Source organism: Leucoraja erinacea, chromosome 33 (genome assembly GCF_028641065.1).
Source record: "Leucoraja erinacea ecotype New England chromosome 33, Leri_hhj_1, whole genome shotgun sequence".
In the NCBI taxonomy this organism is placed as follows: Eukaryota; Metazoa; Chordata; class Chondrichthyes; order Rajiformes; family Rajidae; genus Leucoraja; species Leucoraja erinaceus.
In genome coordinates, this window is record NC_073409.1 from 7362931 (window position 1) to 7387971 (window position 25041).

At 41.1% G+C, this 25041-nt stretch overlaps 1 protein-coding gene across 3 annotated transcripts in view; it reads left to right on the forward strand.

The window, feature by feature from the left end:
• Positions 1–25041, forward strand: part of igdcc4 (immunoglobulin superfamily, DCC subclass, member 4) — a 76189-nt gene that overhangs the window by 833 nt on the left and 50315 nt on the right. For 2 of the 3 annotated variants that reach the window (XM_055661157.1, XM_055661155.1), the window contains exons 2-3: positions 19793–20113; positions 23775–23916. In XM_055661157.1, the coding sequence (XP_055517132.1) occupies positions 19793–20113; positions 23775–23916 (463 nt within the window). The remainder of the gene's footprint in view (positions 1–19792; positions 20114–23774; positions 23917–25041) is intronic. The other variant, XM_055661156.1, reaches the window with a different exon arrangement.

Here is a 25041-nt window from a genome sequence, read left to right on the forward strand (position 1 = left end):
CTTTCACGTCCCTCACCGACGAAGTAGTTGCAATGTCGGGAAAAAAAGCGGAATGTCGTTTGCGCACTGCAAGCTCCCACCCCACAGGTGGCACTTTGATTGTGGTCAACATTGGGAGAGAGTGGCAGAAGAGGATGAAAGTTTGCAAAAATGGGATCAGAGATTGAAGGAGGGGTCGTTTCTGTGTTGGTGAATTGAGTAGTTCAGGAGATTTGGCTGGAATTTAAGAAGAGGGTAGGGAGGGAGAAAAATTCTGGGCTGATGGAGAGAAGTTTGGGAGATAGGGGGTTTGTGAGATCCATGAGTTTGGAATGGGGTTGGCAGCGTATAGGGCAGTGTGTCATGAGGGGGTATTGGATCTGGGCAGATTGAGATGTGCTGTAGTGGATCAGCTACACTGGGAGTGCATACAGGATCAGAGCAGGTATGGGTTGGGGGGATTAGTTGGGGCTGGAACAGGGTGATGATAACGTGGACTGGATCAAGTGAAAAGAGCTGCAGGGAGATTAACATTGGGTGTGAGTGAAAGAGAGATAACAAAAGGTTAATGCTGCAAATGAGTGAAAAAACAGTTGAAGCAAGCCTGAATGCTTGTGGTGATTAGATTGAGATAATGAAAGCTGAGCAAATAATGTGGTGTTAGGAGGGATCGTTAGATGATGATGGAAGAAAATTGCGTAATACAAATAAAATAAAGGGAAACGTGGGAAAATACTTAGCAGGAAATCGGTTGCTTGATTACTTTACCTTAACAAGATTATATTGTTGAAAAAGATTATGTTGTCGAGTTTCGGAGTTTGCATTAGCATTACTGCCAAAGGGTAAGCTTTAATCTCAATTGTACGACTAAAATTAATGTAATGGGACCAGTTGAAAAAAAGTTGAAGCTAGCCTGTCAAAATATGTCCTTCATTTAAATCCACTTGCAGTGTAACAACATAAATTCTTAAGCAGCCTGAGAGTTGGGGGTCGGAGAGTTGTTTGTTTTGTTTATCAGCAGAGGGCCACATAACACAAATTCATAACACGGAATCATTCCACACTCTGATTTATAACAAGAATGGAATTAATAAGCTGGTCCATTTTGGTTCACATTTCCACTTAAGCAACAAAATCCTCACAAAGCGGTGAACTCCGTAATAGCAAAGATCCCTGTAAGGAGGAAAAAATGTCAATCGTCTAAATCCCCATTCTATTTTTTGTTTTGCTGCTGCTGCTTGGGTTGAGGAGGTCTTGTGGGCCTCCAGGAGGGTAAACAAGCATGCTTTGTGACTTGGATTCACTTTGCTCCCCAGACTGGAGCAGGTATTTTCTAACGGTTATTTTGTTTGGAAATTTAGATGTGTCGGCAAATGCTAGTCAGGTCATCGGTGGACCCTCCTTTGTTTTTCTAGAATAAATTCCTAGCCCCTTTCATAATAGTTGTCACGTGTGTCCATGCCTTAAGGCTCTGTCTGTTCACTGCAGTCACAGCTTGTGACAACCAGTTCTGTTGGTTTGTTGTACCCATCTTTATACTTTTCATTTTAATGTTTAGTAATAAATGCAATACTTGTTGAAATATTTTCACAAACTCCCAGAAGAGTATTGTCACACGGTATAACATATTTATTTCTTCATGACTTCTGTGAAGTACTCTGCCAAGTTTTTGTGAAACATTTTGATAACTTCAGGAATCCACTCGCATAAAAAAAAGAAATACCGTTTGTTGTTAGGAGACATGAAATAACTTCTAAAAAGTGTGATGTATATTTGCAAAACCATTCTAGCCAGAAAAGTGTCTAGAGTATATGTGCAGGTCTTTTTATTTTTCAAAGGGACAGAAGTTTAGGGGTAATATGAGGGGGAACTTCTTTATTGGTAGCGGTGTGGAATGAGCTTCCAGTGGAAAAGGTTCATTGTGGATCTAGGATGTGGAGGGTATGGTATGAGTGCAGGCAGGTCTTTGTTCGGCACGGATTTAGGGCCGAGATGGCCTGTTTCAAAGCATAATATATCAATATCAGTACAGTAACACACTGTGGTCGTATCACTCCAAGAACAATAAGGATTAATACCCAAACTATGATAAACATTTGAATTTATACTTGTAGCAAATACATATGGGATGGTTACTTGAAAAAGGAATCAACAGTATAACTGTGCAAACTGTGGAGGACATAGGGCATGAAGTTGTGTCACCTATAAAGCAAAAACAAGTGAAATACAAGAGGGGACTGAAATGGACATGAGCACAGTTGTCACAAAATAATCATACAAACTTATTCTACAAATGGTAAACTATATTGAAACATTTCAGACCCTTAAAAGTGATCTGGAAAGGGAGCAGCATGCTTTGCTGGGAATGATAATATACTGTTACGCTAATCCACTGGCCTCCAAAGATCACTAAGCTCCAGGTCTCATTATTGTTTTTGTCCAAATTTAAATGAAACAATTCCCTAAGTAAGATGAGAGTAGTTGCTAATAACGGCAGCAATGTTGAACAATGTTAATGTGGAATTTAAGTTGAAGGAGGAATTTTTCTATTGGCTGAAATCATAGCCTGCAGAAAGGAAAGATATTTGTTGGAGGCAATTAGCTTGGCTGCAGGGGTAACTCAGTGTCCTGGACCTAACAGCCTGCAGGTACTTCAGTGAATTTGCCTTCATTATAAAGTTAGCAGTGTAACTAACTGTTTGCTGGTGATTCCACAATGTTCAGCTCCATTCTAATTCCCTAGGTAGAGAGGCAGTGCTGCCTGCATGCAGTGAGTTCTAGATAATACTTAGATTTGGTCTGATAAGTGGTGAGAAACATTTGTGCAACACAAATCCCACACAGTGACCATTTCCAACAACTTAATCATATCTCCTTGATATGATTAAGCTTTATTGTGCCCTCCAACATTAACAACACGAGGAAAAGTGTAGTGGGGAGTTGTCGTCATTGACCAAAAACTCTTAATGTCCTCAGGTATCCGTTAACAGCAAAGACAGTTAAACATTTTAATGAATGATGTGCATTCCATGTCAGGAGAATGATGTGTTCACCTATCTGGACATGTAGGGCTCTAGTACCGAAGATGCTTCATACTATTCAGAATGAATAACTTCCTCGGTTGTCTCTGAATCCACTTAAATAATTAAAAAAAAAACATGGCTCTGTTACGCAGTATGCAGAATGCACTGCAGCAAGTCAACTGACTTCCAACGACACGGTCTATTAAAGTTGGAAAGTAAAGCAAGTTCACTATTATTTCCACTGTTTTTTTTTGGAATCACAGCTCACCCGATTGATTTTTTATCATTGCTTCTGTGTCAGAATCCTGTGTAATAGCTTAATGGGGGTAACTTCATCAACGTTATTGGACTGGTTCAACAGTCACCACCACCTCTATCACCACTTCAATTGCACCTTGTGGTTATGTGATAAATGCTAGAATTGTACCTAGCTTTACAATCTTTAAAATCTGTTTGAGTGAAGGTCTCCTATTACAGCAGAAAACATGAGGAAAATAGAAATGGATAGCACCTAAAAGGAGAAAATAGTTTTTACCAGATATTAGCAATCATAATTATGAGAGAAATGTTGATAAGATTACAAAGCTACGGATGATCTCGGAACAGCTAAAATGGAGGTTTTCAAGATGTGACGTTTCATGGGTCATATGGAGAAAGACGATTCCTCTGAGGAATGGATTCACGTTTATAAACTGATGAGGGACAGATTTAAAACTACTAGCAAAATTCTAGAGGGAAGATGTTGAGAGTATTATTATTGGAAATACTGAGATTTTGTTTGCAGTACCTGAAACGATAGTGCATTCTAACACCTAAGTAATTATCCAACTTCCTTTTATAATTATAGTTACTTGAGAATGAGAAACTTAACAGGTTTGTAGAAAAAAAAAAGTTCAATTAAACCACATTTGGCTTTCAACTGCCACTATTTAAATATATAAGAAACAAGTTGGTACAGCATGTGGTTTGGCATAGTATTGTGGGATTTGCTGGTCCAACTGCTCAGTTACTGTCAAAAGGATAAATCGCAACAGAGTGACTGAACAATTAGATAGCATTAGCTGATCAAACTGACTCAGCATAAATATGTAAAAGACAAGTCACGTCTGACTAATCTGGTTTAGTATTTTGTTTTGGGAGGCCACTACATGATAGATAATGGAATGTTTCTGTAAGAGATTTCCAGAAGACATTTATCAAATTACCACAAGATCATTTGCAAAGATGATAGTATGCAATACTGATGATAACCTTGTGACAAGTCAATGGGCAGTTAGGAAACAGAAGAATAAAGGGAGGGTTCTTGATTTGGGAGAATGTATAGACACCTATGGCACAGAAGGAGCTATTACATATTTTTGTGTAAATTTAAAGTTCTTGTTTTTAAATAACGAATCAACTCCCCATTAGAAATTATAGACCAAGTGGGACCCGTTGGGACCGTGTTCCCCCAACGCAATATTCCACCAATCACCCGTTACCCCAACGAAACGCGTTCCCCCAATGCAATATTCCACCACTCTGGTGCGCCTCATTTCCCCTCATCCCCAGCACTTCTCCCTCCCTTATCCCTCCTTCACCCCCCCACTCACCTCCCCCCACTGCCCTCTCTCTCTCTATCCCCCACTCCCCCCTCCTCTCCCTCCCCCCTCTCCCCCCACTTTCTCCCCCTCTATTCCCCACTCCCCCCTCCTCTCCCTCTATTCCCCCTCCTCCCCCACTCTCCCCGGAGCCGCTGCTACTGTCGCCAGCCTTTTCAGCACCCAGGCACCGCACCACCGTCCTCGATCGGCTGCCCAGGCCTCGGATCATTGCGCGGCCTCAGCCCGGAGCCGCCGCCACCAACATCTGCCCAGCCCCGGATCTCAATTCTGGAAAGGCCCCCGTCGCCAGCCTCAGCACCCAGGCACCGGGTCGTCGGCGTGGCCTCTCGCCGCCGCCGCTGCAATCTCAATTCTGGAAAGGCCCCCAACTGCGCATGCATGGCTGAGGACCCGTTGGGTGCCCTTTGCGACACTAGTAAAGACGCTCACAGGAACTCTCCCCCAACTGCACGTGCATGGTTTTTAATGTTTTTTAAACCTTAATAACTTTTAAAATATTGATCTGAACAAAACCTGTGGCATTTATAGCACAGTACAATGGTGAGAAAGGTGGGGGGGGGAAATGTTAGCGCTACCGTGTACCGTTTTTGCGCAAACAGAAAAACAACGCAAACCTGCTGATAACACAATGAGGGTTTTTTATATATGTATGTGTGTGTGTGGCTGTGTGTGTGTGTGTGTGGGTGTATATGTATGTATGTGTGTATGTATATGTTTGTATATATATCACACCTTTGGGTCCCTGTTACACGGGAGGCCTAGTCCCCCAACGCAACCTGAACTCTTCTCACCACCCCCAGCGGTGCTGTCCTTTTACATAGGGATAGCCAAGTCTATCTTTCTTGGCTAACATTTCGGACCTTATTTTAGGGGAAAAAATAGCGTCTTCGTTGCTGGGAAATATGGTAATGCTAAATTAGTTAAGCCATTGAAAAATGAACCTGTAAAGCATTTTTTCACATCAGGATTGGTGAGAAATCTGTAACTTTTTCCCACAGAGGGTTATAAATACAATGAGTGATATTTGAAACTTAAGTCTGAATAGATTAATAGAATAGATTACCAAGGGTTTGTGGAGAAAGAGTTGAAATAAACGTACGCCTTGATTAATTAATTGGTGGAATAGTTTTGAGAAGGCACAATCTTCTACTACCTTTATATAGCTACTATTCACACAATTAGAAGTTACCAAAAATATGAAAAAGATGCATGCTTTTCATTTCTGTTGAACTGAAAATGGATGATAAAAATACATTTACAGTTTTTATTTGTACCTGGAATCAGTGTTGCAAAATCCAGTCCTCCAAAACAGCTTGAACGGAGTTCACTTTGCTCAAACCATCATCTATTCTAGAGTCAAATCCATACAGCTCAGAAACGGGCTCTTTGGCCAACCCGTGCATGCCCACCAAGGTGCCCTTCAAAAGTTCACTTTTTGAGATTTAGCCATAGCATGCTGCATACTTTAGTTATCAAATTTTAGAGGATGGTCATTATTAATGCGATTCAGGACATATAATTCAATTGCCTTAATGAGTTTTATTAAATTGTTCAGCTCTATGTACAGCAATGATCTACGATTTTTAATTTGTAATTGATGGAGCAACTAATAGGATGTAGTTTATCCAAGTACAACATGGGCTTTAATAATTGCCTGCAGTAACCTGGGTTGCCCATAAACTGGATTGTAAGCATATATCAGCCTTAAGAGCGATATTTGTAGTATTGCTATATATGAATTTCAGCCACATGGATGAATAAAGGAAGGACTTATTTCATGCTGAAGGCATACAATCTTTGTTAATGTAACTAATATCACTCTTTAGCTACCAAAATGTAAGATGTAGAGTTGCTACATTTTCTGCTTCAGATTTTAATTATCTATACGTTATGACCAGTATTTCTATAGATAGATAATAAGATAATTTGTACAGATTACAAATATAGTTCTTAGACAATAGTTCTTTCTTGTGATGTATTTGTCTTTAATGTTGAGTCGTGTCGTTCATCCCAGGTACCCAATGATACATTACTTGCTGCAAATAAGGCCTTGTATTGTTTGTAAAGCGTATTTAGTTGGTGTTTACTGAAGGCATACGATACAGTGTCCTCTATAATGTTTGGGACAAAGACCCATCATTTATTTATTTGCCTCTGTACTCCACAATTTTAGGTTTGTAATAGAAAAAAACCACATGTGGTTAAAGTGCACATTGTCAGATTTTAATAAAGACCATTTTTATACATTTTTGTTTCCATTTCCATGTTTTATACATTTTGCTTACCAAAATTACAGCAGTGTTTATACATAGTCCCCCCATGTTGGGGCACCATAATGTTTGGGACACATAGTTCACAGGTGTTTGTAATTGCTCAGGTATGTTTAAATGCTTCCTTAATGAAGGTATAAGAGCTCTTTCCTCCAGTCTTTCCATCACCTTTTGAAAATTTTATTGCTGTTTATCAATATGAGGACCAAAGTTGTGCCAATGAAAGGAAAAAAAGCCATTACGAGACTGAGAAACAAGAGACATCAGCCAAACCTTAGACTTACCAAAATCAACTGTTTGGAACATCATTAAGAAGAAAGAGAGCAATGCTAAATTAAAAACTATCTTTTCTTGGGTTGAGTTATGGTGCATCATTACGAACAGGCCTTGTTAATCATCATCGTATAATGCTTTTCTGTGGAATGAATCTGGTACGATTAATTTGCCTTGCCGTCATGTATCATGGGTTTAAATCCAACTCCAGAGACAAAGCGCAAACATTTAAAATATACTCCGTATCACCATTTGTTTAAGATATTAAATTATTACTGTAATTTAGGTTTGAAAAATTATATTGTACTATTTTGAAGTGAAGGGTACACTCATGGCTTGTCCAATATTTACATATTAATCAACATCACAGATAATTTTCACGTTATTTTATTTGCTATGCCACATTTTCTTAAATGACACTAATTGTAAAACACTTTTGAATGTGTCAGAAGATTGTAAATGATACTGTATCTATATATTACTAAAACTCTCATATTGCATTGCGTTGGGGGATCAGGCCTCCCGTGTGACAGGGATCCAACGGGCCCCACTTGATCTAGTAAACATTAAAATTGTGTGCTCTGTATAACATTTGGACAACACGCATAATGAATTTGGTGACTTCTTCTTTCGTGTCCATTTTCCATGTTTCAAATGTTGACATCGCTGTCATCGTCCATCCTGAAAAGGATGCAAGCTTCCGGCGACAGTCAGTGAGAGCCATCACTTGTTGCAATGGATGATGGTGGTAGCAGAATTAGCTCAAGATACATCCAGTTTCCAGCCCCGCGACGGGGATGCTTCTGCTATGGGGCCAACTTGGTGACAATAATGCAGTGCACCTCCATGGGCAGTAGGAAAGTCACCCTTGTTTGTTGTTAAATACCCAAGCGGTGATCAATTACATTGAGGAAAATCAGGACGAGTTACCCTGTTGGCTGGTAATAGTGTTTTATTGTTGCGTTCGACATACTCACACAGTTGAAAATGTAAGATCACATCATTGGGACAGTATGATACAGCAGTCAGAAATGTTATGTGATCTTATCATTCAGAAATGTGCAATGCTATTTTGGTTAACTGCTGGTATATTAGGCTTGAGGAATTATCTTGACATTTGAACAGTCAGCCCACTTGTTCAAGGTTTGTAACTTAATAGGTATTGCTGTTCCAAAGATAAAATTGATTCTGGGCTTTGCTATAAATGATTCACTGCCTGCTTTTTTGATGGGTTCTCAGACTTCCTGCTCTATAGATTAAGTACAAATTTATATTTCTGGATCTTCTGTCAACCTTCTGTCCAAAATTGTTCTCTGCTCGCCCTCGTGATGCCCAGCACAGCAACAGGGCTCCATGTGAGGTTAGCATGTGGGTGGCCCAGGTTATACTCCAGCTAAGAATTGGACGATAAAATTAACTCGGCTAAATTACACCCAGGTTTTGCTGACATTCAAATATCGAGGACTTTGTATGATCTGAATAAACAAGTTAAAATATTAAAACATATGAAAGAACTAATACTTGAAGATATTAAAACTCTAAATATAAAAATATATTTAAATACATGATTTGTTAAGAAACTATAAATGGAAAGTGTCAATCAACTAAAACCCTTCTCGTTAATCTTTCTTTTTCATTTAAATAAATGGACTTGCTGAATTTGTTCCAGTTTTAATGGTGGCAGATTCTCTAGTATAATTGTTGGATACACTGTACTTGGTACACTATACTTCAAATGTGGCATAAGCAAAGTTTTATAATGCTGCAACATATCTTCTTGACTCAAGGCACTGACTGATGAAGGCAAGCATACCGTAATCCTTATTTACCACTCTGTCATCTGTTGCTTTTTATCCTTTTTATATTTTACCAAATTTACACTTTCGTCATCCAAGGTTCCCTTGCCTTCCTTGTCTTTCCTCCTTACTGGAATATGCCGATCCTGAACTCTGCTCAGCCCGTCTTTAAGGGCCGTATCATGAACAATGACAAGACGGAGTACAGGAAGAAGATAGTGAACTTGGTAACATGGTGTCAAGTCAAGTCATGGTGTCAACCTCTCCCTCAATGTCAGCAAGATGAATGAGCTTGTTATAGACCTTGGGTGTTCTATCCATCGGGTGGTCCTTTCACCCCCTTTGTTATTTTTAGTGTGTCTAAATGTATGTTTTAATATTTCTTATCATGTCTTCGGTGGGGGATAGGGCATTAGAGGGAAACGGTTTCTCAGTCACTTACTTGGACGGAGATGCGTCTTTTCTCTGTCGCATCTTCGCCTCCACTCACCCCCCCCTCGAGGCCTACCAACTGGGTTGACGCGGCCTTTCCTACCGGAGACTGGCCCAGAGCTTCAGCAGCAGGCGCAGCGCGGAATTACAATCGCAGAGCTGGGCGATCCCTTGCCGGGGATCGCCAGTGTTGGAGCTCCGTCCAGCAGGGCCTGTGGTCTCGGAAGCTGCGGTCTCGGGTAAGAAGCGGCCAGTTCGGAAACTCCAAGCCGCAGTGTGTGTTCCGATCGTTCCGACGCTGGAGTTTCGACCATGCCGACGAGAGGGCCTGTACATCGGGCTGTCTGTAGCGGCGACTGCGGAGGGTTGAAAGGCCCCGACCACGGTTGAACAAAGAAGAAGATGACTGAACTTTATTGCCTTCCGTCACAGTGAGAAATGTTGATTCCACTATGGTGAATGTTATACTCTATTGTGTATTGTGTTCTTTTTATTCGTATGGCTGTATGGTAACTCAAATTTCACTGCACCAATTGGGGCCTGTGACAATAAATGTGAACTTGAACTAGACTTCTTGAGTACTTGGCGAGGACGAAGAAATCGCTGAGACCTTCAGGTTCCTTGGTATTAATATTACCAATGATCTGTATTGGGCCAACCACAGTGATGCAACAGCCAAGGTGGCATATTAACACATGTATTTCCTTAGGAGATTGAGGAAATTCACCATGTCTCCAATGAATCTTACAAACCTCTACAGATGCATCCTAGAAAGTATTCTGCTGGGTTGCATCAAAGTTTTGCTTGGGAATAACTGCCCAAATAATAACATTGGGAATTAAAACACATTTGATTGCATTCCGTTGTCAAACATAGTCGATGTTCGCTCTGAAGACATTTCCAGCACAATAGGGTCGGGGGGGGGGGGGGGGGGATACTGGGAATGTCAGGAGGACTGAATAGAGGCGGGGGGAATGGGGATCAGTGTGGGAAGGAGAGCAGGGGTCCCAGGATAAGGGGGGTGGAGGGGGACGTACAAGAGGTGGAGGGGGAGGTGGGGAGGAAGGCAGATCAGCGCTCATCGGGCAGTGACGGCATAATCGCCCCGCTGCCTTGGCCGTCCCTGTCCACCACCAAGTGCCGCCGCCATAGGGGGGGGGAGACAGTTGGGATCTCCTTGCCACCACCTCCCCTCCTCCGTCAGCCAACAGGAAGGAGCGGGGGCCGAGTGGTGCAGCTGCTTCAGACGGTGGAAGGAGGCCTCCCCGTTCCTCCCTCCTCCCGGACTCACCGTGCGGGAGGGTTTGTTTCTAAAGCAGCGGCCGCTATCAGGGGTGAGGGAGGAGGAGGTGGAGCCGCTGCCACTGTGCGGGGTCCGTCATTCGCTCCGACCCTTCGTCACACCGCACCTAGTATCTTTGCCCGCACTACAGTCGCCGCCGACATGAAAGGTCACGTTCCTTTTCTCCAGAGCTGTTGCCTGGCCCGCTGAGTTACTCCAGTTTTTTGTGTCTATCTTCGGTATAAACCAGTATCTGCAGTGCCAAGCCGGGCAAAATGACTAGGCATTTAGGTTGCCCGGCGGCACTTTGGGTTGTCATTGGCACCCGGGCAACTGCTAATTTCGAGCCCTGAACAAATATGCAAAGGTGTTCCTTGAACACCGTAGAGGCAAATGAAGATATGGAAAAAAAATGTATGTCGTGTATACACAACAGAGATGGTAACAGAGTAGAAGAATGTAGAGAATTTGCAGCTGACTTTAAGATAAATGGACAGGCTATTGACATTAATAAAATTGCAGCAGTGCATTGCTTGGTAATGGGTGGAGGCATGTACACTCACAACTTTACCCAAGCATCACTAACTAAGGTTAATGGACTACAGAATACTTTGGAGAACATCCATACTGAGAGAGACGAGGTTCACTTTGGCATAAGTCGAGTCGAGTTTATTGCTAGATATACAAATTCAGTGAGGTATCTTGCTTGCTTGCAACATTGTCACAGACACACATAGTTGGACAAACACACAAATATATATATGTATAAATTACACAAAGTTCTACTAAACAGCAGAAAGAAAAAAGACTGCAAAATTAGAAAAATAAAGTCCATAATAACGTCCGTCCGTGCAAAAAGTGGCCCGTAGAGTTCTATTCTTTAGGGTTATGTGGGACTGGAATGAACCTGATAGTTGTGGGAAACTGTTCCTGAACCCGGTGATGTGGGACTTCAGGCTTCTGGACCTTGTGCCCAATGCTAGCAGTGAGAAGCGGGCATGGCCCAGATGGTGGGGGTCCTTGATAATAGATGCCACCTGCTTGAGACAATGGCTCACGTCATTGCTTTAGATGGTGGGGAGGGCTTTGCTTGTGATGGACCAGGCTGAGACACCTCTATCTGCAGCCTCTTGTGTTTCTATAGTTTATCTAAACAAAAATGAGGGAAATATATCTGTAGATTGATAATGGAAATTGAGCTACTGACAATTAAGGCAGACTACACCCTAAAATTGAAATTATTTGGCAGTGACACGTTAAGGTCACGGTGCATGCTTTATATGAATTTTATGCTTGGGCGAGTAATGTGAGTCTTAGAGTGAACAGACTGGTAGCCTTTCTGAAGGAATGATTTGATCTTCTGATTAGAGAAAGAAGGCAGGGCATTCTAATGAACCAATAGTGCAAACTGTGATGGGCAGTGTCCAGGGGGATTGGAAGTGAAATTGCGGGAAATATGATGGTCACAATCACCCATTCATGGTCATACAGGATAGAAACAGGCCCTTCAGCCCACTCATCCATGCTGACTGAAATGCCACACCTAAACTAATCCCATTTGCCTGCACTTGCTGCAAATGCCTCTGAACCTTTCCCAAAAGGACACATGGTTAAAAGTCTGTATGTCGCAAGAGCAACACTTGGTAATGAATGGCTGTGGTTTTCTGATGCTCAATGAGAATCTGGATGAAACAATTTAAACAAAGCATAGACGGCTTTCAGGGGAAAAATAAATTTCAAACGTCTGTACAACAGAAAGCACTTGAGTATAATACTAGAATTCACAATGACAAATATATCAACTGAACAGACCCAGGTGTAAGAACATGAAAATCTGAGTGTTGGCCTCAAAATGAGAGTCAGTATCAAGAAGCCTTGTGGGGGACCATGAAGTGAATGTGATCTTTGCTGAATCAGATACTTTGGAACAGCACTGTTTAAGAGTCCTCTTTGAATTTATCAAGTTTAGAAAGACGGGCCTGAAGGAACAAATTGCATGGAATTTAGTCTTTTATTGCTTGCTATAACCAATGTATTTGTTTACAGTTGCAACTTTGAATGTATCTGTCTAACTTGCTGTGATGCAGGGTCAATAATGACCTGAAATTAGCTGTTTCTCGCTCCACAGATGTCTGACCTGCTGAGTATTTCCTGCATTCTCTATTTTAACCTGGTTTCTAGCGTCTTCTGTATTTTCCTCTTTTCTGTTCTGCATGAAGGTAACGTAATATTTGAATAGCTAAGGAAATACTACCACCGTGGAAATACAGCCCACCCTGACTGGACATGTCCTGTTGATGGCCTGGTGAAACCGCTGTCGACCAGGGCCTACAATGTGAGTCGCAACAACAACCAGCATGGTACAGCAGCTGGTGAAGAAGGGCTCACTGATACATCTTGTGGAAGATGTCAGCGACTCTGCTGGGAGTTTCTCACCTTCCCAGTGTCACACCGAGTCCAGGCGATGTTTTTATGTCTATGAAGCAGACAGGAAGACCTTGCCAAAATCCCGTTGCAATAGCACAGGTCATTGAGAAAATGTGACCACCCATTGTGAATTTTTTTGCGTAGGTCCGAGTTTACATAAGTTGCCTATTACCCAAGTCGCGGTGTACCTGTATTGATTTATACACTGTACCCCTTTTAATGTTATCTTTCAGCATGCTGATTTTTAAAACCAGGTGTCTAAACATTCATGGTAATGTAGCTCCTGTACTCTTAATAAAGAAAAAATATTGGGTGATTTGCTGCAATGAAGCAGTGACTCACTGCCAAGTGACAGGAAGTCAAGTAATCCATCAAGATAATGTGGAGGGCCTGGTTTTGAGTGGCTTGGGCAGGTGATCTGAATGCTCGGTGTTGAGATGTAGAGATGTGCATTGTGGCTGACAGAATGAATATAGGCCATTATTGGGAACTGGGTGGATTGTCAACAGATTAGAAGACTCAACTTGGTTCTAGGCATAGCACATAGTGGAGGAGAGGCAATGCTGCCAGTAAAGTATCTCTCAATGTAATGACTTGCCGCTTTCATATCCGGGAGTGATCCTGAGTGTTAACAGAGGTGCATAAATGAAATTTAGTAAGTAATTTAAAATAATTAGATCCAATTTTTCTGTAATGGGATAATCTTGATGTTAATATTTCAATTCTATCGGAATCAAAATACATTTTCTCAAAATTTCAGTGTGGAATAAACAGTTATGGAGGAACAGATATTTTGTATTTGCATGTGATTATGACCCTATACCCATATTTTATCACAGTTTTACTTTGCTGACGGGTGTTAAATGCAGATAATTATTTTCACTATTTATTTTCGTGGCTGCAGTTAATTTGTTGGCTTTTTGTAACTATTGTATGTTGACAGTTTCAATAGCTTCTGGGTGTTGAAACCTATTATACGGGCATGGCTATTACTTGGATCAAATGTTTGGCCTGTTTAGATAAACGTTTATTGTGATTGGTCAGAGGCTATGTTACCCTGTTCTGCCAAATGCAGAAAACATAACTGTTAAATACTTTGTAATGAGAGCTTTCACAAAAATAATCCTTTGATATGTGTTTTGGTGCTAACAGCACCATGGGTTAAAGACTTATAGCATGGCACCATCATGTCCCTCCTCCCCCCTCACCCGGCCCAACATGTTCATGCCAACCAAGATCTCATCCAAACTAGTCCCTTTTGCCTGCATTTGGCCCATATCCCTCTTAACCTTTCTTATCCATATGCCTGTTCAATTATTTCATATACCCATCACCATTCTATATGCCCTCCATCATCTGAGACAATAAGGCAAGCATATCTAGGACCCATGCGAGTGTCTATGACGACACCGTAAACTTAGAGAAATTGAGATGAATCAAAAGCGAAGTTGTTGAGAGCAAGGATAGGTTCTGCCAGACAGAGGAAAGTGTTAATAGAGGGAAATTGATTGGGTCTCCATTTGGGGAAGAACCTGAGGGCCTTGAGATCTTCCTGATGGAAGATGAAGTTGTAAAGGACCTCGACGTCCATGGCAAAGATGTTGTAATGAGGGCCGAGAAATTGAAAGTTATTGAAGAATTGAAGGGCATGTGAGGTGTCTGATGTAGGTGGGAAGGGACTGGACAAGAGGGATAGGATGGAATCAAGATATGTGGAGATAAATTCAGTGAGGCAGGAGCAGGCAGAAAATACGGGCCTGTCGCAGCAGTACTGTTTGTAGTTATGGGGAGGAGATAGATGAGAGGCATGTGGGGCTGGGAACGATAAGATTGGAGGTTGTGGAGAGGAGATCGTCAGTGGAGATGAGATCGAAAACAGTCTGGGAGATGATGGCCTGGTGTTCATCTGTGGGGTCAATATGAAGAGGTGTCCAAGAGCCAAGGTCAGCCAACCAGTCTACAACCAGTCTCCCTTGTTGGCTGTTTTAATACCAACGTTGGGATTTCTGCTGAGTGAACAGACATCTGTGCGTTCAGAGGGGGTAAGATTGGAGTGTGTAAGGGGAGTAGAGATGTCAAGATGGTTGATGTAGAAATAAACAGGTCCATAGAGGGTTGAAGGTCAGCAGGGGGAAGTAAAAGGCTGGAGACGGGGGAAGGGGTCAGAAGCAGAGGCGATGGAAAACAAGCTCTACGTCATGGTAGGCCCGGAATCTTTTGAGCGTTGTATCAATCTCTCCTCCGCATGCCCCCTGTCGACACGCCTATTTCTCCTTCCCCCCCCCCTCCCCATTCACCTACATTCCTTTCTCTGGCTTGAAATGTTCAACTCTGCAATCCTCCTGTCTCACACCTTTTTTTAAATCTGTACCCATTGCCAACTATCTGTCTATCACCCCTCCCCCCCCCTATGTTCCCTATGTATTACCTGCCTGCTTTGTCCTGTCTCTCCTCTCTGCCAGCTTTAATTTCCCCCCCCACTACAATCAGTCTGAAAAACAATCCCGACCTGAAACGTCATCTTATCTATGTTCTCCAGTGGTGCTGCCAGGTCCACTAAGTTACTCCAGCATTTTGTCTTTTTTTCAAATATGATAATGATTTAAAGGAAATATCCACCATGGCTTAACTTGGGGGTTATCAAATTATTATTTTACTGTGCTACAAGCTCTCAATTTAATTGTTTTCAGCAATTGAAATCAAGCAGTGCACATAAAATGTATGGTGATAGAATTTCAATCAACTTACATTCAATCAAATGTATGGTGATAGAATTTGATACAGATTATGGTATAATAATCATCTAGGAAATGCCCACTACTGGTTTGGAAGGCTGAGTTGTCGTGTGTGAGGAAGTATTGTGCCAGAACAAATACTTGCAAGTGTGATTACATGATAAGCACTGAAACTATATATTTGTCTATTTTTAAATAGATTTTACCTGTTATTGACTTGTAGCTTGTGCAAAGAAATTGTGTTGCAATTATAGCAAAAATAAATATTTTGCTTGGAAAATAAACCACCATATGTTACCACCATCAAACCAAAGCAGTGACCTTTGTGTTTTTTAACTAAAGGTTGTTGGTTATTCATGACTTTGATCAGTGTGCCCCAAAATATTTTGGTTTATTGATAGGGTACTATATACCTTCAATTCACTGATAATACCACCATTGGACGAATAACGTTGGATTAAAGATACTGGAGGGAGATCAATAATCCGGTTGAATGGTGACAGAGTAACAGCCTTGCTCTCAATATGAGCATGAGCAATGAGCTGATTGTTGACTTCAGGAAGGGAAAGATGGAGATCCATGAACCTGTCGTCATTGACTGGGCAATGGTGGAGAGAGTCACCAGCTTCAAAATCCTGGGTGTTCCCATCTCTGGTGATTCTGTCCTGGGCCCAGCACATTGATGCAATGACAAAAAGAGCTCCACCATTCTACTTCCTGAGGAGGTTTTACATTTTGTTGAATACTCTTTTCGAGCTTCTACAGGTGGAGAGCATACTGACTGGTTGCGAAACTTGCATTCAGTAACTTGAATGCCAAAAAAAAAAAGAAGGATACAGAAAGTTCATATGTGATAGGAGCAGAATTAGGCCATTTGGCCCATGGTCTACCGGTTCATGACTGCGTACAGAATTGTAACCACGTCATTATTAGATAATTGTTTCAATCATCATTCCCGTTGCTTCAAAAATTGAAGGCAGTAATTTAAGGGACGTAAAAAATCAAGGGATATGGGGAGAAGGCAAGAACGGGGTACAGATTGTGGATGATCAGCCATGATCACAGTAAATGGCGGTGCTGGCACGAAGGGCCGAAGGGCCTACTCCTGCACCTATTACCGATTGTCTATTGCCTATTAATGGCCTTTGCAAGCCAAAAAATGCTTTGAAAAGACAAGATCTAAAATTGGAATTCAAGGAATTTAGCTTAACCTGTTTATGTGCCCTCACAACATTTTTTTGAACACCTAGTTTCAACGTTGCTCATTTTAGGAAGGGGATAATATAATTTTAGTGATCATTATTCTTTGGGCATGTTTAGATATACAATAAATGCATGTTCTCTACCAATAACATGAACCGATTTATATTTGGATTTTATTTTTGTTGCAACATTATGACAAGGCTGATGACATATTTTCTTATTGCTTTCCATGGTGAATGCAGGAAAAAAACCTAAATTGATTACAATATTCTAATATGGCAAAGCTAGTGAATTGTTGTAAATTTGATTTATCCTTAAATGACAATATATGCAAAAAAGTTAAAAACGGGCCATGCTATGTGGCACTGCCAATTTGTTAAATGGAATAGATATAAAATATCTGCCAACTCAACATGGGACATCCTTGGGACACGGGGGGGGGGGGGGGGGGGGGGCATTGGGTACAGCAAAAATGTATACCACCCCAATCTCTTATATCATGGCCCTGGCATGTAGTTCATTCCATTCTTACAGTCAAGTCTGGAGCAACCCTTGCTCAAAGAAGAATGCATGAGGGCTTGGCAAGAAGGGAATAAACATACCTAGAAACCAAATGTCAACCTAGTAAAGCTGCAATATAGACCTGCAGTGCCCTCCAAAATGTTTGGAACAAAGACCCATCATTTATTTATTTGCCTCTGCACTCCACAATTTGAGATTTGTAATAGGAAATAAATCTGTGTTTATACATAGTTCCCACCATCTTAACTCTGTAATGTGTCTTTTGGAAATGGCAGTCCCATAATATAGTTAGAGGATTCTACAACTGAACACTACTTCAAAATCTGATTATCTACAAAAAGAAAAATGGAAGCTGTGAACTATACTTATTAATTTAGCAGCTCTTAGTTGCTCTGTCATTTTTATTTAAATGCAAGGTGATAATAGTGGAAAAAGTATGACTCCACTGTTTCTCTTCTCCAACCCTAATCAATAAGTCCATATTTCCAATTGTCTGCCTTTGTGCCTTTAAACATAGTTAAAACTTTGCTTCACTTTCCACAGTCTCAAGTTTACCTTTTTTTAAATCTTTCTTCTCTGTGCATTGTTGGATTGATTGGTGATGCATACATCTGAATTGGGTCAGGACGTGAGGTTTAGTCAAAAATCCACATTGTCACTCCAGTTCATTATTGAGTAGATGCTGCACCATTGCTAGTATTTTTTCTTTGTTAGGAGAATAAACCAAGGTCTTGCTAGAACTTTCTTTTTTTTTTAATGTTTATTTTATTAGCAGTAATTGTACAAGAATAAAGCAATCGGCATGAGAGTTATACAATTTTCGTACAGCTTCATTTTTAACATTTTATAAATTGAAGTTGGTGATCAGCACAGCCTTATTTCCCTGCATTAAAATTATATATTGGCAGTGAATTCTTCTCATTGAAACATCTGTGTTGTAAATTTGTATATTAACTGAATATATTGCCTTCATGCAAGATGCAACTGTATGTTCTTGGCTGTGTTCTTAAACTTTATGTTCAGAGTCGTACACCTTTGCTGTCAGCAGTGAAAATTTGAGGTGTGTGGTTTAATGTTCTACTTGAGTGTGTGGTTTAATGTTCTACTTGAGTTTGTGAACATTTGCATTAGAGTTCCAGTGTGGCTAATCTGAGATATTTGCCTAACAGAATTATGTCACATTTAACTATTCTCCTTGTTAATTTAAATTCTATGTTGGTTTCTATGGTTTCCATTAAATAATCTCGTTGCTTTATTGATCAACTTCAGCAATCGCTTGCCTTAAAAAGATTAGGTAGGACCCAGCACATTGATGCAATTATAAAGAATGCCCATCAACGTCTCCACTTCCTTAGAAGATTGAGGAGATTTGGTATGTCGACAAATACTCTCTTGAACGTCTCTAGTTGTCTATCTATCCATACAGAAATATTTTTTGGCAAGTAAGTCAGTTGTGGTCCTGAAACCTGTGCACTAATCTGTTTCTGAATATTAACAGTATATAAAACATCAAATGACTTAGCTTGCAAGTGAGCATTTCCTCGTACTCTAGATCATGCTTTGCTACGTGTATAGTGATACAAGTAATATAGTGAATATAGTGAAAACTTTGTTTTGTGTGTGGTGTCTAGGTAAATCAAACTAAATACTAATCCAATAGGTAGTGCAAAGAGAAAATCAACAGAGTGCAGAATATAGTGTTACAGCTGCAGAGAAACTACAGATGTATTTAAAAAAGTGTAATGTCTGCAACAAAGTAGATTGGGAAAGGGCCGGTCGATAATCTGATAACAGCAAGGAAGAAGCTGTTCCTGAATGTACAACCACCATCCAAGCTCCCAGTTATGAGCCATTTTAATTCCTCTTCTCACTCCCTCAACAATGTGTCGAACCTCTGCCTTCTCTGCTGCCAGGGTAAGGCCCAACATAAACTGCAGGAACTGCACCTCGTATTCTGCTAGGGTAGTGCACAACCCAGTGGCCTGAACATTAAATTTTCCAATTTTTGATAACCCACCCCACAAGTATATTTCCCCACTACCCCTCCATTTGATCGTCCTCCTGTCCTCCCATTTTTGAATCCTCCCTCTCTTGGTTCTATCCGCATTACAAACACATTCCACCCACAAGTTCCCCTCACTCGTATGAGCTGGGCTGTGTTAATTATGAACTACAATAACTACAATAACTGTTATCTTCAGCTTTCACTTTCTAATGTGATTACCATTTTACTATTTTTCATCTAGACAATGTGAATTCTCTGGAGCTAAGTTGCAGTGTTGGCCCTGTCGAGGTGATACTGCAGCCCAACCAAACTGTGGTGTTGGATTGCAACCTGCCTGCTGTTGATCAGCCTGCTAATACAACGTGGAAGGAAGAGGGAATTCCTCTCGTGGATCAAGAACATCACCGTGTGATTCCGAATGGATCATTATACATCGCTGGAGTGTCAAGATCGTTTACAGATCAAGATGGAGGCAGCAGTGATAGGAGTTATACCTGCATGTCCGAAAATTCCTTTGGAGCCGTAGTTAGTAGGACTGCATTGATCAGATTCTCCAGTAAGTGTATGTGTGGCTAATTTAATGACTTTTAAGAGAAAACCCGCTATTATGATCTTCTGTGTAAATGGGTTGTATTAGTTTAAACCACTAATTGGAACATGCTTCTGTTTGGCTCCTGTGTAAATATTGCTGGAGATATCCATGCCAAATTACACATTTACTAAGTTATAGTAATCATATTAGAAAGCATTCTTGACATTTGGAACGTTTTTCAAAAGATACAAGATCTAAAGTCATAGAATCATACATCAAGGAAGCATGTCAATGTACCTAAAGCCTTGACCACCCTATGTACCTGTGACAGCACTTTCAAGGAACTATGTGCCTTCATTCCTAGATCCTTCTGCTTTACTACGGTCTCCAGGGCCCTGCCGTTCACTGTGGAGGTTCTGCTCTGGTATAACTTCCTAAAATACACTACCTCGTACTTATCTGCATTAAACTCCATTAACCATTCTGCATCCAACTTGCCCGACTGATCAAGATCCTGCTGTGCCACACGCTTAGTGTCATCTGCAAACTTGCTAATCATGCCTTCTAAATTCACATTGATATAAACAGTAGCAGGCCCAGCACCGATTCTGAGGTGCAACTAGTTGCAGGCCTCCAGTACGAAAAACAAACCTCCGCCATTACCCTCTGCTTCCTTACCTGGAGTCCACCATGCAGAACCTGATCAAATGCCTGTCACAGGCAGCTAATGCAATTTGACTTGTATTTGAAGTTTAGAACTTAGCTGCATAGGATCTTTGTGCAGATGCTGCTGAATGTCAGGAATTCTCTATCCTGGATGGTTGTGGAGATAAATCATTGGGGATATTGAAAGACGATGTAAATACATTTTTGAAAGATCATGGATGTGAGAGATATGGGGAACTGGCACAGCCTGGGAGGTGAGGCCTGGGGCATAATCTTATCACATGGCATGGCAGGCTTGAAGGGCTGAAAGGCATGCTACTTTCTTATATTCTTATGTGTTTATTGCCTCAAGAAAACGTTGGCTCCCTTTCATGTTAACTGGCATTCGGTTTTCATTTTATTTCCCTACCGTATTTTCCTCTTCTCTTAGCGTACAGTATTCAGTCTGGTTCCAATTTCTTTTCATTATTCTGCTGGTTTGCTTCTTCAGCTCCCTCATTACCTGATGGCTTTCTATAATGCAACTTTTCTGGCTGAGTAACTGAAACAGTTTCTCCCATTGACCTTTCAAGGGCATCCTTTCCAGAGCTTTAATATCTTCTTTAATCAGTACTGTCACACTGCCCACGGTTTTTTTTGCTCTCCTCCTTGACCTTTTTTATAGTCTCTCTCCAGGAATGTTAAGTCGGTGGCCACTCATTTGTCACGGGTGGGGGAGTGTGGATGGTGGTGCTTTAAAATCAATTATGTGCCAGCAGCTTATAATCCTTACACATCACACTTTTTTTTTCTTACATACAGATATAGTTTCTGTCTGTCCCCTTCCATATACAGTAGTACAGTATAGTCTATTCTACGGCAATTGCAACCCATGCTTATGTGTACTTTATTCCTACTTTCTGTAACCCAGATATTAACACGAACGAGGTTTGGTGCCAGAAGATGATATGGGTGTATAAGCTTAGCCAGAATGTTATTGAATAGCAGAGTAGGAACAAGAAGCTGAATGGCCTATCCCTACATCTATCTCTAATGTTCTTATGATGTTACACATCTTCCTGTCAATTTAGTTCAATGAAACACCTTGTTAGGATGGTGCTGTCAGTCTTTGAGATTTAATCCGTTCATCTTGATAAGATTATGAGAAGCATGGGCTGTCAATCTTTTTCCAAAGGTGAAAATATCAAAGGCTAGAGAACATAGCTTTAAAGTGAGAGGGACAAAATTGAATGGAATGTACTGGGCAAGTTTTTTATTAATTGAGGCCTTGAACGAGCTGCCAGGTGTGTTGGTGGAGGCAGATACAATCGTGATGCCTTTGGATAGGCACGTAGATACGCAGCGAAGAGAGGGATATGGATCACGTGCAGGCAGATGAGATTGGTTTATCATGGCATCATGTTCTGCACTGACATGATGGGCTGAAGGGCCTGTTCCTGTGATGTACTGTTCTGTGTAGCCTTTCTATGTAGCCTTTCAAGGCCTCAGTTGTCCATAAATGTTTCATAGGTAATTATATACTTCAAAGTGTCGTCATTGTTTAATTTCAGAGACATGGCAGTCATTTAGTATGCAAGATGTTTTCACAAACGATAATGTCAGGATCTACTTTTGTCATGGTGATTGTGGGATAAATATAGGTCTGGATACCTGAGAGTACTGAATTATCAGATACCAGTGCAGAATTTCCTAAATCCAATGCTAACAATCCATTTAGATTTTTATTTTTGTGTTTGAGTTTCCTGAGCATCTTGAACTTGCAACCTTTTCATCCAGAGGTGACATTGCTAGCAACTGACATATGGTTAGTTCTTAATGTGGCTAGGTTTTGTGAATATAATCTACGAGAGAGATAACCTGCATGATTCCATTGCAAGATTTTCCCAACCACATAATTTGATGCTGTAGGGAAATAAACAAAGAAAACCATAGTTAACCTACTTCTTGATTACACATGATCGAGTTTTGAATCCTTTGCGTCTTAGTTGAGACATTGTGGGCATTGGCATTCTTATATACATTTTTTAATATATTCATATATGTGAGGATTATTTTATCTGAGAACCTAATTTATTAATTAAATCCAAAAAGAACTCTTAAGATGCTCAAATTCTGAAATAAAGGCAGAAAATACTGGAAACTCTGAGCAGGTCAGGCAGCATCTGTGGAAAAAGTAACAGTTAATATTTCATGTCTGAGGCCTTTGCCAGAACGATTCCAGCATTTCTTAATCCTTCAGTTGAGCCTTCAGGTCTCAGGCCTGAAACATTAATCATGCTTTTTTTCCACAAATGCTTACTTTCCTGCTTAATCTTTACAGATTTCTATTTTTATAGGTTGTTGAATGCGTTAGAATAATGTACCAAATAGGATCAACAGTAGCTTACCAACAAAAGCCTGCATTATATTTCTAATGCATATGTTCCCAGTTTTGAGTTTTGTATAAGGCAGAAAGTCCCATTAATAGAAGTCTATGATTATATATATTTTGATATTGGGTTAATTGGAATGGAATACTTTATTGTCACATGTGACTAGGTACGGTGAAATTCTTTGCTTGCATGCCCAATGTATACAAATAGCAGGCATCTACGGCGCTGACAAAGTTACAACACACACCGGCTCCTCCTTTTGTTCTCCCTCCCCTCCACACAGCAGTTCCCCCATGCCAGGTCCCCATGGTCTTTTGTTCTCCCACCTTTCCCATTGTTCATTCTTTCCCCCCCCCCCCCCCTCATGGCGGTCCCCCAACACCAGGTCCTCCATTATTCTTCCCCCCCCGATGGTGGTCCTCCACGCGCTCGTCAACCGCGGGTCGACCCGCGAGGCTTCACCACCGCCGAGACCCCATCGTCGCAAGGCTTCACCGCTACCGCTGGTTCAATGCTGCCGAGGCAACATTGTAGCAAATGGCAGCTAAGGCCGTATTATTTATAAACCTGAAGTAGGAATTTAGAATATGGTTGTACTAGCGCCACGTGAATTTTTATCTGCTTAAGCTCAAAGGAAATTTATGTTTCTACAGCTTTGTCACAATTTCATCAGCAGCCACAGTCACAGATTGTGGAGGAGAATGGAACTGCCCGCTTTGAGTGTGGAATTAAAGGACTCCCATTTCCAGTTATCACATGGGAGAAGAATCAGTCAACTCTTGCAGATCACTTAAGGTAAGCATTCATTATTAAATAGTGATGTTCATACTGTCGGTGGACATGAATTTTTTTTGTAGGAAAGTCACCTTGCATATCCATTTAGTATATCATTTAGTGTATCATTGTAGTGCTGTAGCAATTGATTTATTTAAGTTATAGGTTTACCAAGGTCAGTCTCTCTGTCCTTGTGTTATCTCTGCCTAGCCTCTTAATTTCTCCACATATTACTTTCTCCTGACTGGCCATGGGTATATCCTTCCTTGAATGTCATCATTTCTTCCTTCTGACTGGGAAAGTTAAATCTATGACTTCAAGCACACAGGCAGAATGGGTATATGGCCAGCTACAAATTCCCATCAAGGCATCCCAGTGGGAGTGCGTTCAATTGGCATTCTCTCCCTCAGAAGGCAGTGGAGGCCGATTCTCTGGATGCTTTCAAGAGAGACTTAGAAAGAGCTCTTAAAGATAGCAGAGTCAAGGGATATGGGGAAAAGGCAGGAAGCGGTACTGATTGTGGATGATCTGTCATGATCACAGTGAATGGCGGTGCTGGCTCGAAGGGCCGAATGACCTACTCCTGCGCCTATTGCCTATTGTCTATTACCCATTCTTAAGGACTCTTGGGAAGATCATGTGAGCAGCTTTCTACAGAACCACTGCAGTCCTCCTATTGAATGTACTCCCACTGTGATGCTTTGGTGGGAATTTGTAGATGGCTATGTAGCCATGCATCTGCTGCCCTTGCACTTCTTGACATTAAAAGTAGCAGGTCTGAGAGGTTCAGAAAGGCTGGGTGAGTGATTGCCTGGCATCTTGAAGACGATACATGCTGCAGCCAACATGTGTTGCTGGTGGGGAGAATGGATGGGTAGAAGTGTTGATGGCGTGTCATTGAAGCAGACTACTTTGATCCAGATTCAGCCATGTTTCTTTCGTGTTGCATTTATCTGGGCAAATGATGGTGAATCTTTGGAACCGAGCATGTTCAAGACAGACCATTAGTCTACAGATACTAAAGGTATCAATAATTCTGGTATTGGTGTATAGTGGCACTAAGATAAACAATTGCTCCTGATCTTATTATATGGTGGAGCACGGATGAATAGCTGAATCCTGCTTCAAATCATGTGTCGTATTTGG